The sequence below is a fragment of the Hetaerina americana genome, unplaced genomic scaffold, assembly GCF_022747635.1.
Source record: "Hetaerina americana unplaced genomic scaffold, ioHetAmer1.1.p SCAF_12, whole genome shotgun sequence".
NCBI classification, from domain to species: domain Eukaryota; kingdom Metazoa; phylum Arthropoda; class Insecta; order Odonata; family Calopterygidae; genus Hetaerina; species Hetaerina americana.
In genome coordinates, this window is record NW_027286292.1 from 14,846,946 (window position 1) to 14,863,709 (window position 16,764).

At 33.9% G+C, this 16,764-nt stretch overlaps 1 protein-coding gene across 2 annotated transcripts in view; it reads left to right on the plus strand.

Moving 5' to 3' along the window:
- LOC139685703 (myophilin-like) overlaps positions 1 to 16,764 on the plus strand; it is a 32,242-nt gene that overhangs the window by 13,467 nt on the left and 2,011 nt on the right. For both annotated transcript variants that reach the window (XM_071582717.1, XM_071582716.1), the window contains 4 exons: positions 363 to 429; positions 1,098 to 1,202; positions 1,307 to 1,339; positions 2,026 to 2,212. In XM_071582717.1, coding sequence (XP_071438818.1) covers positions 363 to 429; positions 1,098 to 1,202; positions 1,307 to 1,339; positions 2,026 to 2,212 — 392 coding nt within the window. The remainder of the gene's footprint in view (positions 1 to 362; positions 430 to 1,097; positions 1,203 to 1,306; positions 1,340 to 2,025; positions 2,213 to 16,764) is intronic.

The window sequence follows — 16,764 nt, forward strand, 5'->3', positions numbered from 1 at the left end:
CTGGTATTGCATTGATTTTTTTTCAGAATATTTGGAAGACAATGTTGATCAGCACATATTGGCTTCTGTATTTAACTTTTATGTACTTTCTTGTAGAGTATCTCTCTTATGAATGCAGATTATTTTGAGCCTAAATGGCAGCTCACCTGCATGAGTAGGCAGGAATTCCTCGATAATTTTGTTTATGCATTCATTTGTAATAGATTGGCTGGTTTGGAGATTTTTTATATTTGTTGTCTGCATCTCAGTGATAATATTTATATTTAAAAGAATTACTTCTCTAAAGGAGTCTAATGTATCAGTTATAGAGTCTTGACTCACTTTTGATTTACACATACTCATCGTAAACTTTCCATTTTTAGGTTAATAAATGGCTTGCACCCAGGGGCTGTTAAGAAAATCAATACCATGGGAGGTGCATTCAAGGAGGTTAGTTTCATCATGTCTATTATTTTCTCTCCTTAGGGGAGGGAATCTGGACTTTGGTTTTTCTGTTTTGTTGTTTCCTAATTTAATATATATTTTCTGTTAAGTTTTTTTGGATTAAAAGAGTTCTTATGCAAAAGCCCATCAGATTTATGTGGATTTAATAGAAAGCTTTGCAGTATATTTAGACCATAAAATCTTTTTATGCAAAAGACACATTCGATGCCGATATTTAACTTGATAGTTATTTTTAAAAAGTTTGATAGGTCTCTTTTCTCTTTGTAAAGTAATTTTATTAAATGGTGGCACTTAGAATATTTTTGTGTGGCAAAAAGGTGATACGGATTATTAGCAGTTCAACGTTAGTCGTTATAGGCACCAGGGAAAGCATGGGCTTAATTTTGAGATACTGATCATCATAGGCCATATTTAAAACTCTCATTTTTCTCCTGTGTATTCACTAAAAGACACTGAATCACTTTGAAACTAGTAGTGCTTCACAATAAGAAATCAAAGGAAATGTACCAAGTAAAGCAATATATGCTGTGGTTTGTAACAGCTACAAAGTCATTTTGATATTAGTAAATCAAGATAATATAAAGGTGTTTTTTTTTATTTATGTAGGCTGATTATAGAATGACTGATGAATTTTTACTCTTTCGTATTTTCAGAGAGAGAATGTAGAAATGTTTTTGAAAGGATGCATTGCATATGGCCTAAAGTCACAAGACCTTTTCCAAGTTAATGACTTATATGAGCATAAGAACTTGTACATGGTAAGCATCTCTCTCTCTTATCTCAATAGCATATTTTTCTTTTGATTGATTAGAGTACTACTTTCATTACTGTGTCTTTAATTCACTTAAAAATGCTTTTTCAGGTTGTTGATTGTCTCTTTGCCCTTGGAGGAATGGTGAGTTAAATATGGTGAACATCTGGAATTTTAGGAAATTGTAAAATTATCTTCAAATGGCTACAGTGATTATGGTTAAGTGCACTTGGAATTTACTCACTAGTGTCTTGACTCATAAATATCCAAGTCCACCTTCAAGTTAACTTCTGTGAGCTTCCAGTCCATGTGGAATATTAGTCAAATAAATGAAAAGAAGGAATAATTATTTTAATGCAGCCTGTAAATCCTAATGTATTCTACTTCTTATTAAAACCTTTGCAATGCAATCAATAAAGGTTAGAGCCAGGCCTGTAAGTATAATTTATTATTGGTACCACCAAAATCAAAGAAAATGTAATTATAAAGCATGAATATATATGAGATAAACTTAACCAATTCCATTGAAGCCAGAAAAATTCTGCTAGTGTTGTGTGTGTTAATTCCTTAATTACTGCCGTAAAAATGTTGTATATGAGGATTCATTAGTGCTTTTTGAATCATAGAACTGTTGAAAAATTTGACTGCCAGACCATGAACTACACTTCTGATTTGCGTTTTATCTAGCATACTACTTTTGCCTAAGTTCAGAAGAAAGAAAAGAAAAAAATTATTTCTATTAATTTGATGGTAGTCATATATATGAAGGAAGCTTTAAGGATTATTCTATAATTTTATTCTTTTAATTGGAATTTTTTGTGTTTTTATAGGCTCAAAAGAAGCATTTCCAAGGTCCTGTTCTTGGTGTTAAAGTGGCAGATGAAAATAAGCGTGTATTCACAGCAGAGCAGCTAGCTGAAAGCAACAAAATTATTGGACTACAATATGGCAGTAATAGAGGGGCTAGCCAGTCTGGGATGACAGCTTTTGGAAATACTCGACAGATTCTTCCTGATGGTAGATAATCTTTGTGTTAATATTTTGGAGTCATATTATTACATTGTGTTAGGAAGTAATCACCTACTCAATTGTTTTATTTTATCTTGAATTTTATATTTTTGTATATTGTTGATGTTTTTTATTAACTCTTCCACTAATTTGCTTTGTTCTAACCTTTTATAAATTCCTTCTATTGAGATATTATGTAATTGGCCTGAGGTAGCTTATGGATAGTTTTATTCTTGATTCATTTTAATTATTTTGAGACAAACATAATAACAGAGAAATACTGGTCATAGCACTGCATCGTTACTTCTTATGCAATTTGTTTCCTTGCAAAATTATGAACTCTATTATAATTTCTGTAATACTTTACTGTGAAGCACTGCCTGTATTAAAACTGTCAATTTCTCCACCAAAGCTCATGCTTTGTTTGTGGTAAAGCATTCATAGTTGGATTGGCTCTGTATTGCAGTGTGTGATTCTAAAAAGATGACCTTGTTTCTTATGGCTAGTTTTTCTGAAATGGTGGGTTTCATAAATTTTAATATGCCCACCCTGGCCAATTAATATGGCAATCAGTTCAAAATTTGTATATTTTGAATTCTATTTAATCATTTGTGCTAGCATGTTTGCATGTTTTAACTAAACGTAGTAAAACCTATATTCATTGTGAATAGTAGCACGTTCTCATGTTGAGTATATGTCAGAAGTAGGCCACAAGAATGAACTGACACATGGGCTGCATGGGCACAAGTGTTGGAAGTGTTTTGCGTGTAATTTAAGATCTGCCAATGTGGAATGCTCATGGTCAGCATTATTGCTCTGTACAAGTTTTCCCATTGATTTATTAATTATTGTTTTTGTGCTGTGAGATGAAATAAATTTAGTCGTTGTAACATAAATGTGGAAAGGGTTTTCTCCTAAAGAAAATAAAATTCTCATAGCACAATCCTGAAAGTATTTGCTCATAAGTTGAAAGGAAGCCATTTAACAGTGTAAATATGTACAAGTATTGAGAGTTTTATTTAAGTTTCCTTTCGTCAGAAAATTTGAATAAATTATATTGTTATGATTCAGTCATATTAAATGTCAAAAATGTCAAGTAGGAATTAGGGCTGTTGTTTAAGTTTCAAATAAAAATCTAAAACCAATTTACTTGTTGGAAAATTGTTTAGAGTAATAATAGTTTTTCGTAACACAATCATAAATTGTAAAGTGTCTCTCATGGCTGTGAGAAATTAATTTTCATATAAAAGTCTTTAAAACCATGAAACAATTGAAAGAAAATCTTTGCATCACATTATTCTGCATGAAATTTTGTGATAATTTTACCCATTTTACCTCCCTGACTCAGGATAATGTTAGGGATTTAGTGGAGATTGAGCACTGTCCACTGATCTCGGACATGTACATGTCTTATATTTGCTGTATCCAAGTTCTTGTTCTGGCCTATTTAATTACAATTATAGCTGTAGGATGGAAATATGAGTCATGATCTACAGTTAATCCAACCACCAGGAACTGTGTTAAAATATTAATCAGAAATTAAAAAAATTATAAATAAATATTAATTTTGTAGTTGCATTTTGTGATTGGTAAAGTCTCTTAGTACTCTTATTCAATAGCAATATTCTAATCTCAACTTTGAAAAGTCATTTTATATTAATTACATATAATGCATAATAATCATCTTCACCCATAGTTAAATCGACAATTTAGTTGTAAAATATTCACCTATTTAAATAGTGTCTATCAAATAAAAAGACACACATTTTTTGCATAATAACTCAGGATCATGAATGTGGAGTAGTGTTTGTTCAAAATTTTCCAAACAATATTAATAGTATTATTATTGACAATTGTGTACTGGTCAAGGTAGGTTTTAGAAGGATGTTTGAGTTAAGCATTGCTACTCTTCTGAGCCCCTACTAACACCACACAAAAATATCCTAAAATCCATATTGCAACAAACTCATTTTTTCCATTCACATATTGCCTACTACCTTTCATTTAATTCTATATAGCTAATATTTCCCTTCCTCAAACTTGCTGACCCAACTTTGTTCCCTCTACCACAACCTGCAGCATTCAATTGCCCATGCATACAATCTCTGCTTCTACTTTTCTTGTCTATTTATTTGTTCTAAGAACCTTCTCTCTTTCTGTGCGCAGAATTTTTAGTTTGTCTTGATTTTGGTTAATTTTATTGTCTTTATTCTTCCCTCTTACCCTCATCTCAAAAGACTAATATCAACTCCTTTTGCTTCAGCGACCAGTTTTCAAGGCCATACTTGAGTATTCACCGTATTACCTATTGTACTAATCTTTTTTTGCATATTTACTTCTACTTCTTATCATCTGCTTCCTCCTATTTGTGCATTCTTCTTTACCTACTGGAATTTCCATTGAGACAATTTTCATCTTAAATAATGTTGAAATACAGTGGAATCTCAAAATAACAAAAGTTCAGTCTTTACAAAATCACTAGCCATATTGAGTCCTTGTTATGACTGATTTTGATTAAATAATCACTTAATAGTTAATTCCTATTCAATTTTCAGGTTATTATAACCATCACTAAGTATTTTACATCATAGGTATGAGGATATCAAGAAGCATTCATTATAATGTATAATGTAAATAACACAGTTTCAGGTGTAACATGGTTGAAATCCTTCATGAAAGAAGACACTTGGCTTTTCCACGTAAAATAGTTTTAATATGAACAAGGTCCTGAAGATATTACACTAAAGAAACCGAGGTCATTTTAAACTATTTCATGTGGAAAATCCCAGTGTATTCCTTCGTCATTTTATTATGTGTTTAAAAAAATTTCTTATGGGGTATTGCATGTTTTCATGAGTCATATTTCTGCTACAAAATTACCTACCTCTTATTGTGACAATAATTAAAATATTCATGAAAAGCTTTATTAATATGAAGTTAAACTCTAGAGCACACTAGCATATTAAACCATGCCCATAACATTGCAATAGCTCAGACCCAATCAATGGCGTTATATTTTGCCAATACTTCCATCTGGTAGAAAACCTAGATACTTCTGGAATGTCACCATTTGTTGACCATAATTGTGACCCTAACTAAATCTTACTGAAATAGACGCCAAAAGAAAACTTTACATTCAATTTACTGCTAATTCATTTTATATGGAAAGGTAAATCTAAACCCAAAGGTCCACCTTTTGGCAGCATATTATCCGGTGAGTGTTTCTTGAGGAAGGAGTTTGTAGGACAGTCCCAATTCTTCTGCTTTATATAAATAATATTGATGTTATTTCATTAAATAACAAAACCATAAACACAGTTGTCGACATGAAGGTGGGTTTGATAGGTAATGGTAGAGCTCACCCAATACTATGCCCTATATGGTATGTAAACTTCACATAATAGGGTTGGAGGGCCAAATCCTTTCCCTGTGCCAGTTATGGTTTCCCAGGAATATCTGGTACCCGAATAATTGCATGGCTTGGGTGGGGCTGAGGTTGCCTATCAAACCCAGGCCCTGCAGTCAGTAGTGTAACGCGCTGGACTACCGTGTCCCTATTTCAATGAATATTTTCTTCATATTGTTGAGTTACTTTGTAATTTATTCTTTGTTTGCTTTTCCTCTGACCCAAGTTGGTCAGCTATTGTTCCACTTTTTCACTTCTGAATTCCCTCTTGTATTGATATTTAACGTATCCCTTGTATTATTTGAGAACCCCTTTGTCTTGATTATCTTATGATTGATTCTCTTCCCCTGGCAATTAACTTGTTCTGGAATCTCAATGCAGTAATTTTAATCTTTCAGCTGATTGGCTAACAGAAGCTTTTTAGAAGATAAATCTTAAGCCAATATGTATGTTGAAGAATATTAAATCCTATTTAGATATTTTGGTCAACAGGGCAACCGTGAGCAGGAAGGAGGGAAGTATTATGATGTAAAAGATCACAGAGAAGACAAATATCATTAAGTACCGACCATGATCAAGTGATAACCTTAACATTGATTACAGTACCTACTTGACACAGCACTTGTGACAGTTGACTTCTCTGTGGTTGGTTCTATTTTAATACTTCACTCTCCCCTGTTGAGGGTCACTGTGTTGACTGAAATATCTATTTAGGAGTTGGTGTTCTTCAATTAAGATATTGGCTTAGGAATATAATTCTAAAAAAGTTAAAAGTTGCCAATAGCTGGTATTTTCAATTAAACCAAAAGGTGATCATCCACATCTGACTTGATCAGTTCATTAACTGCTTTCATTGGTCAGCTTCATCAACTGTCACTAGCCGTTCCTATGCTACTGTTACCATTCCTCTTTTGTGTACATTGAAAATAATGGTGATAATGGACCAAAGTGTTCTTATCTTCCTGAAGTGATGTGTCATTCTTATAATGTTTTTTGATCAAATCTGGGTACAAATGAATTCTGCTCAGTGTTGTGACAGTAGTGGCTTGATCTTCTGAATATGGGGTGGTTAGCCAATGAAAGTAGAATGAACATAGGAGTAGGAGAATTAACAGAGGAAACATTTCCAGGGGCATGGTCTAAAGTGTTCGGTCTCAGATCAAGATGGAAAACTTTGAAGGAGACAGAAGCTTAGTCTCAGTCTGGAGATACAAATGATTTATGCTCTATCATTGACTAACATTCTGTGTGTTGTATGTAGCGAGTACATCTATGGGCATGTCTGTCACAAATAGCATTGCAGTGGGTTACTGACCAGAGAGCATTGGTTCAATTCTGGGTGGTAATGCCTCCGGGTATCCTCAGCTTCACTGAAGTTGTTTGATTTTTTGGGTACCAGATTGTCCTCTGAAACCAAAGGCAGCATCGAAAGGAGATAACACTGATACCCTGATGCATGACTTTCACTCACAGTTGGGCTTAGTATTGCATGAGCTCTACCATCACCTATCAAGCAAAAATTTGCATTGATAACTTCAGTTAGGTTTTTTGTCACAAATTAATGATAATATGTATCCAAACGAGAGCAGGATAATTTCTCCTTTAACTCTGTTTCATATTTCCCCTATTATGTACTTCCTCGGCCTTTTTTGATTTGCCTTATGCATGCCTATTGAACATACTTCACTCATGTATGGATGACAGCCCCTGAAACCCACAACATTATCTGTGCTATGAACAGCACTCTTTTTGGTCCTGGTAACTTATATGGAGGTTTTACTGTACCTACAAGTAAAATCAAATTATGAAAGGAAAACTATCTCTCTGCTCTTCCATTTCTCTAACCCCTCTTCTTATTCTTCCCCATTGCTTGTGGTTCCATTGAGGAAATAACAATTCCCTGTAATCAATTATAAATTGATGCAATTCTGACATACTACAAGCGGGTTCACCATCACATAAGATTCGGAGTTCTACTTGGGTGTTATCATTTTTTCTTACTCCTACTACTTGAAACTTAAATTCTACGATTTCTGTTAGGTCATTGTTTTATGCATAAAATAAAAAGTGGCCAGGTTGTATCCATGGAAAAGAGAATCATCAATTAAGTATTATTTTAAACTTCAGGTCTACATGTGTGTTGTGAAAACTTATGTTTCACCCTTGAAAGTTGCATGTCTTTATTTCACCATAATTAAATTCTAATTTCCACCTTAATTTGATACATTTTTCACTGACTCAGGGAACCTTAAGTCATTGTTTGTAAGCCTTAATGATATTCCTCTAAGATCAATGGCTACCATGTCATACAGATAACTTTCATGTCTGGTGAAGTTCTGCTAGCATTCTATATTATATAATCTTTTTAAAGTACAAGTGCTAATAACTGTTGATGACAAGTAATGACTGTGAGATTTCAGTCACAAAGGCCTGGATCTACAATGCTTAATCTCAAATTGTTTCTGAGTTTGACTCTATTTTGCATTCCAACCACATAAAAATAGCCAAATATCAAGTCATTTCGGTAGATGGAAAACAATAAGTGCATTCATTGAGTCAGGAGTCAATGAATACAAATATCTGTGATGACTAATTTTAATAGTAACATGATGATCCATAAGAAAATATTGCGTCTCATAATTTTGGATTAACTAAGAGCTCATGGAACTAGGACATTTTAGTTCAACAAAATATAATGTCCAGACAAAAGGCAGTGAATTACTTATAGTCATACTGAAGGAGGTGTGAACAGTCCTTGTAAGCTTATTATCTCTAAGAGTGCCTTGCTGAATTGTGTACAGTCAATAAATTCTGTGTTCTCAAATTTTTTCTGTTTAATATTTAACCATCAAGAGTTTCAACTTGTTGGATGAGTGACTTCATGCCATCCCACATTACCATTGTAATTGGTGATTGATGACTACCATAAATGTAGGTAAAGTTAATTGAGACCTGAAATGTTCCTTACCATAGTAAAATTCTCATAGAATAGGGAGAACCATAGTTGTATAAAAATTTGAGTAAATAATGCAATAAGAGGGTTATGAATTTATTGTTATCATCAAGTTGCATGAGGGAATAGTGTTAGTCATGGTAGATGCAGTATAATCTTGATTTTATATTACTCCTGAGCACCAAAAAATCTTTTTTATGTAAAATCAAGGTAAATTTAAACCATTATAAATGAGTTTTAGTTTGATACATTTTTGATACCTTGAACATTATTTATCTATGATGACTTCTATTGAAGTTGTTCTGTTAATAAAATTTGAGAAATTAAATGTAGAAAAGATAGGTTTAAGATGTTATTTTTTCCACAAAAAATAGGGGATCACAATAACATTGTTGGACCACAATAGGGTCATGTTTGGGTAACATTATTCTGGGGTGTATTTACCCCCTGCCACACAACCTAGTGGTGGCTTGCAGGGTATATAAATAAATAAAGGGATACAATTGATGCTGAAATGTAGTATTGAAAATGAAATAAACTTGCTGGTCTTTTTTGTCCTCCTATCACGTCTAAAAATATGTTACATGGTTTTACCACCCCCCTTTCCGCCCTCAACTTTCCCAATGTTACTGCCCCTTATACTTGATCCCCATTTCAAGTGATACAAATTCATGTACTATCTGTACATGAATTACTTTCCCATTATCATTTCCCTTGGATTCACAAGCCTTAATTATTCCAAATTCTCTTTAAGGCAAGCAAATATGTAGCTTTACTATGCAACAAATAAGCCATTAACTATCTATATTGCATTATTTAAGTCAGGATCATATGACAAATATGAGTTCGTATCAGCGATTCTATTTAAAAATTCTTCTTTTGCCAGTCATTTGTTTTTTCTTGCCTACGTGATCGGTTTAGGTTACGGAACAAAAACCATTCCGCTTATAACTGAGTGATAGTTCTGTGTTCTTGTAAAGCTATGATTCCACCCTTGTAGAAATGGCTGAAAATTGGAAAAAGTAGGCTGTCCACTGCTAAAACATGCAAATTATCACAAAGTTTCCATTTAGCTCTGTTTGTACCACAACCATATTTTCTAAGTATTTTGGGTTATCCATGTTTTTCGATTATCGGTGCTTCATCATGCATCAATTGGTATGGATAATCAAGAGTTTGCTGTATTATCTTATTTTTTGCACAGCATGTGATATCCTTTAGTTATACAATTAGGGTCATAATCTTGGGAAAATCAGCCTTACTGACATATGGTCAAACTTGAACTGATCGAGGTCTGTAATTTTTATTTGTGAGAGTAACTACGCACAAAAGTAACTTTTTGTGACACTGTATGTAATCTGTGGAAGCCATATTCTTTGTGGAATATTTTTGGGGCTCTTCCTTCATGTATTTGCTGTACAGCAAACTTTTATGCACACTTATGCTTATTAGGAATAACACAACACATTGGGTGAGATGTAGCCCTGTATTAAGAATCCCAAATATCACAAAAAAAGGTTAACTTGGACTTCGTATAAGCAGCCATTTTTACAAGCATGCTATACTTCATCAATTCACAATATTAGATCTTTTATCCCAAGTGGATTGAGATAGTAAAGTTTAATGAAAGAGGTATGTTTCCCTTCTCATAGGAATTGAAACATGGATTTGCATTTATTTCACTCACTTCTGAATACATAATATTTATTTCTGAACTTTATCTCTAAAACTTTCTCTCTAGAACTTTATCTCTCTTTTATGAATATTTAGGCATGACTTTTCTTAATGGCAATTTATTTTAGATCAATTTTTTTACGATCTCAAATTAAAAACAAAAACCCCTTAAATTATTTAGCAATATACCTAAAGTGATTTTTTTACAAATTTTTATGGTGCACAGCAGTTTTATGGATAGATTGATGCATAGCAGAAATAAAATCACAGCATTTTTTGACCAACTATTTAGATTAATAGGCGCATTGTTAAAACTCGAAGTTTACAGTTGACTGGAAACAAAGCTTCAATTTGAATGAGTATTAGCTTTTGAATATAATGTAAATACAGCAGTATATTGTTTCATGTTTGAGGCATAACTGCTCCATGGTTAAATCTGTTTTTGTCACCATGGAGTTCTGGCAATATACATGCATTGATGTGTGTACATTAGTATACTGGAAGGGTTGTAACAAAATCAGTCTTTTCAATCCAACCCTTGTACTTAATATGAAAGTCCTAGTGAGGAATAGAAGCCAGTGTTTGGGAGTTGTATGATTTCCTTTGAACCATTTAATATGAGCAGATAGTAAACATTGAGGCAGTGTAACCTCAACTTTGCGATGCACTAGTATCTTCAATTCATTATTACGAGGGTGGTCTGAAAAGTTTCCGACCTCAGAAAATTTCAGAAATAATGTCTTGTATCCTTGATAGGTCAGAAATTTTTCAGACGACCCTCTTGTTTTAATGAACTGAAGTAAGCCCAGGGTATGCCGTTGCATCAAAAAGATGAAATTTGAAACTTATACCCATTCACATTCCACAATCTTGTATGCTTCTCCCCTCAAGGCCATATGTCATGCTATCTATGTCCTAGATGCACAAATTCTCTACGCTGATAATTGCAAGATTTACAAGCAAATTAATAACACTTCTGTGTTCACCTTCAACCTGCCTTACATCAAATTTCCCTATGGTGTGATACCTGGAGGCTTAACTTAAACCCTGGAAAATGCAATATCATGACTCCTGCTCTAAAAAAAATCCCTGATGTTCAACTACTCGATTAACTCAACTCCCTTAAATAGAGTAACAACCATGAAAGACCTTGGTGTTTTAACTGACCATAAACTAAATTACTCCGACCACATACAGACTGTAAAAATAAAACAATGTCCCTATTAGGCCTTCTTTACCGCTTCACAAAAATTATAGATCCAATTGCACTCCATTCTTACTTCTCAACAATTGTCCTCCCCATAGTATCATATTGCTCCCCAATTTGGTCCACCTCATTCCTAACTAATCTTAAATCACTTGATTGCATCTCTTACTTCTTTGCCAAAATAGTCAAACACTGAGTCCCACATTTCAGCAATATGTCCTAAAATGCTGTTCTGTCTTCTTTATCCATTTCTAGTCCCCAAAGCTGCAAACTTAAAGCTGATTTAAAACTCCTCCACCACACCCTAAACTCAACAACTGATTGCCCTGAACTGCTCTCTCTCTTCAACCTCAGGGTACCAACTCGATCCACCTGCACCAACTCCCTACTCCATCTACCTATTCCTAGAATATCTCTCATCAAGCGCTCACCTTTATTTCGCCTCTCCTCCCTTCTAAATTCACTCCCTCACACTATCGATCCTTTTGATTTATCATGCAACAATCTCACAACCCAAGCTTTATCCCACCTTTCAATAAATTAAATTTTTCCCCAATCCATGCTCGGTTCTCGTTGTTATTGTTATGCTGTTGTTGTCTCTTGTCCTCTTTCATGTTTGTTATATTTTTCACTGTAAATTGGCGCTACTGCTGTATGTGAATAATGTTTTAAAATAAATAAATACATCAGCTGACAAATAATGATGTAACAATTGCTTCGAAATGAGCAAAAGAACCAAAAGCAGAGAAAATGAATCTAATACATGCTCTATGGATTTTGTGTAACCATCTTTGTTCCTATAGGTTTTGAAATACATACATCCAATTCTGTATCAGTATGTAACAAAGTTCAAGAAGTATATAAATCATTTAATAATAGAAGAAAATGTAAAATGATCACTAATCTAATGATAATTCTCACATGCATATTCAAAGAGCTCAACCTTGCTGTAAAAGAAGGCATCAATTAATGTGGTTTGCTTTTGAACCACTCATACGTAACCTGATGTTTGGCATGTAAATATACAAGACACATCACCCCACATTCAAGTGAGGGCTATGTTCTGGTTAGCCACTTATCAGCATAAGAACTTGCCCCTTATATTTATCATGTTATGTGAAGTAGTGAAAAGCATACTTGAAAGATCTGGTGCTATCCTGGCAGATATGTTGGGTGAATTCCCCTGAGGTCTTCCATCAAGTTAAGTTTCCCAGCATGGTGAAATTGACCTGCTAAAAGACCCAAGGGGAATTCTTTTGATGAAAGCATATTAGTTTGGCAAATCTGAGATCCCTGGAGAGAGTGGGAATGGGGAGCACTAGGCATTCAAGCAAGAGAATGCTTTATTGCAGGTAAGAAAATGTAGCAAATGATAGGTAATCCTTGGGGTCCCGAAAGAAAATAAATGGAATTAGAAGTTCAAATGGTGGTGAGAGAAAGTGAGAGCACTTCCCTTATCCCAACCTTTTTTTAATCTAGATGCTGCATAGAATTATTTTGTGCTAATGAGCGATGAATTGTAATGTTATTTTAGAACTGAATGCACTGATTTGTGTATTATTCTACCCCTTATAGCTATGTACATGCTTTGGTTTGTGTCAAGTTAGTGTCCCTGATTGAGCTGGTGACACTTTGGTGAATGAAGTATTGTAAATGGTCAGGGTTCCAAAGAAGTAGTGCTCCAGTGGCCTAGCATTTGCTCAAAAATGCCCCAGTATTTGGAGGCCTTTGAAATATATGTCAAAAGTGCATGGGATGTATATCCCTCATGTAGTATTCATGTACCCCCTGGATAGTATTTCGCTTCGTAGGAATATAAATCCAAAGCTGATTTTGACTTGTATTGGATGAGCTTTAAACTCCCTTTTGGATTTGAACTACATAAATGTCATTCACTGCTCATTCTGATTGTCATGTCTTAATTCTTAGATGATGGTCTTGAATTTTGATAAATTTTTATTGACAGCTAAGTGATTACAAATTCAAAAAGTATATTCGCTTAACTTTGACATTCAGGACGTAAATATTATTAATTTATCATTTCACCTCAAATGTTCACCTCACATTCCTTTTGAGGATCTGATGTACTCTGCTGTTATAAGAGAATATGTTTAAACTAGACCATGGTTTTTTGTCCTCTTGAGATGTATAGGGAGCTTTGAATTCCTCATTGTGGAAAGTAGCAAGACCAGGTGGATAGGTTTAAGAAACACTAGAGGACCATGATGAAAAGGTGTTGATATTTAAATGCGCGTGTACAAGTCAATTGTTTATGTCTGCAAGTAGTGGGTCTCAAACTAGTAAATTTATTGGGTGTTCATGATACATTAATTTGTAATTTTTTTCTATGTCATGTTGGCATAAGTATTAGTCATTGAATGGTAGAGTTTTTAAACCATTGGGATAAATAGTTTGAATATAAATTTTAATAATTTTTGTGCGGTAAGGTTTGAATTCCTTCAAAGGTATGGATATTGCTTGATAGTAGCAGTGACTCCAGCTCCTAGAGCCCCAAATTGGTCAAGTTTGTTTCAGCATGCATATTTGTGTATGCATGAGTTAATGGTGATAAACAGTGGGAACTCTGGTAAACTTAATTAAATACTTCCATTTAATTGTGGACCCCTTAGTGCCTTTCATTAAGAGTAATGCTAACTCTGGGTTTCTGTCCACCCTCCCCCCATACCTATAACATCCTACCCTTAACAGATCACCCATCTATCCCGTCTGGTACAAATGACCTCTGCTGTTGCCTCCCCTAATAATTACTACTAAATGAATCATCTTTCTTCCCACACTATAGTTTCCGACTACCCCACCGTCTCTTACTTTACCTACTTACCACTTATTAATCTCCTATTATAACAAGGTTTTCTGTACCATTAATCTTGTCATTTATGCTGTGAAAATCTTCATTTATGTATTCTACCTCTTTCTCCTTCCCCTATGTTATTAACTTGTACATGTTGGTACTGTTGTAGATTCATTTGGTTTGTTATTAATTCTGACGAGGGCTTTTATATTTATTGCTATTATCCTTTTCTTTAATTTCTAAAGTTTAATTAAGGATTATGCCTACAGCTTGAAAATTTTGATAAATGGTTTGATCTATAAAGATAGATCATGCCATCTTTCCCTCTCCAGAAGTTTTGGTAGTTTCATCTCTGCCACTCCCAGAATATCAATGTTTATATTTCCATTTTTAAGTTTTCAAACTTTCTACCATGCAGAAAGTGTTCACATTCCAAATGACACTTTTCCTTGTATAGTTTTGCTTTACTAATTTAGCTTCTCAAGTTATCTCCCCAATATATGAATGTGGGACTATTTTATCTCTGTAAGATTTAACTTAAGAAATTAGCCTCATGGGCTCCTGATTCTTGGGATGAATATCTGAATCATTAATGAAGTGGTTTTCAATTTCCTTCTTCATGCTATGCCATTAACCTATCGCTTTATTTGTTTTTAATGGTGGTTAAATATAATTTCTTTAACAATTTTAATGTGTGGTATTTGCTGAATAATTAATATAAAACTATAAAATGAAGTGTTTTGCTAATGGTTTTGGATTCTCCTCATTTTTTTTTGTAAAATATGGTCATTAAGATTAATGTATAAATAAATATGTCAAAATGCTGGTGAAAGTCTATAATTTTACTTGAACATTCATTGTTGTTATCATTATTTGTTTGATGTATACATCTTGCTTCTGTTGAGCAATGGTTGAAGAAAAAGGAAAGGAACTCCTGACCCAGTATCACTTTTGCTCCTTGTATTATACGTTCAATATTTACAGTATATTTGACTTCTGAATTCAATGAACGTCAGAGTGGTATTTTATTTTTAAGATATGTAAATTTGTGGATGAGTGTAGGAGGGCAAGTGAAAAATAGAGATCTGCAACTATTAATTTCTTTCTTCATTTTTTTCTACAAGCTTAATTTACATAGGTAAATATAGTTAATACAAAATAATGCATGTTTTTGTGCCCAGATGTAAATATGCTATGTGTATTATATTTATTGAATGTAAATAGAGATACACTCATTTGAAAAGGAGGTACATCTGAATCTTGAGCCCTAAATTAAATCAATTGGAAGGGTTTCACTTCATGAAGTGATTATTTTCATATAGTTTTTATCCACTCATTTTACTTCTTCCTCACCAATCTGTCCTACTTATATGAACAACAGTAGGAGAGGCATAATTGTTGAATCTTGAAACGTGGATCATAATAGTCATTTCACAAACAGAACCAAGGCATTTTTCAAAGAGTTCAGTCCTATTCAGTGGAATATTATTCCCTGTATTCATTTTGTTATGAATAAAAGAGTGAGTTTGAGTTTTCATTATGTGAAGTCAAACTGTTTTTAAAATGTTTCTGAATTCTTCAATCAGCTAAAATAATGTGTGGTCTTGTTCATAGCATATTAAAATCTTAATGAAACTTAACATTGAATAATCAATATTACATAAGTGAAAATAGACCTTAGTCACATTCACACGGGGGGCACATAGGTAAATCCTCCAATAGATTAAGATATTTTGTGATGTCGTCTCAGCACAGCATCACATAGAAAACCTGAAATTGTATCTGGAAAGAATATACTTGGTCTATATATTTAAGAAATGGGAGAATCACCCTAGTCAAAAGAGCCGAAATGGTACAGCCGCTTTGAGTGTTAGATCAAGGTTAAAGAAATATTTAGGTAACCTGTAGGTAACTTAATTGTCCTGATGTGCCATTGGGATAACCATGGCCTTTGTTAAATCATACATTTTCTCAGAAATAAGGCATGTGAACGAGGATATAAGTGGAATCCTTTTGCCTTCCAGCCAAATCCTCAGACCAAACCATGTAGGCTTCTTAACTATGAGTAAATCTAAGCACTTAAATGGAATATATTGTTACCTTTTTTTTGCATGCATGGTCTGTCCCAAAAATAAGTGGAAGAAATCGGGGGGGGGGGGGTGTATTGAAGATCAAAATACAATTTAATGAATTCTTCAAATTAGCACCCTTGTGCATTGGCACACCAATGCGAGGTGGGAGGAATCTTGTTCAGGCAACTCATTGTGGCCTCTGTGAAACTATCCATCTTTTTGAAATGGTTGCCTTTATACTTGAGGTCTAAACGAAGTTCAGCGGTGACACATTGTGCTTGGCCAAGTACTCGGCCATGAGGAACACCTCACGTCCTAGTGCATTGTCATAGTGCCACCCTTTAGTTTGCCAAGTTCCTGATTGATTGCATTCTTTTGAGGGCTTCAATGTAAAACTTACTGTTCACTGTCTGTGCCTGAGGCACTTTCTGTCTGTG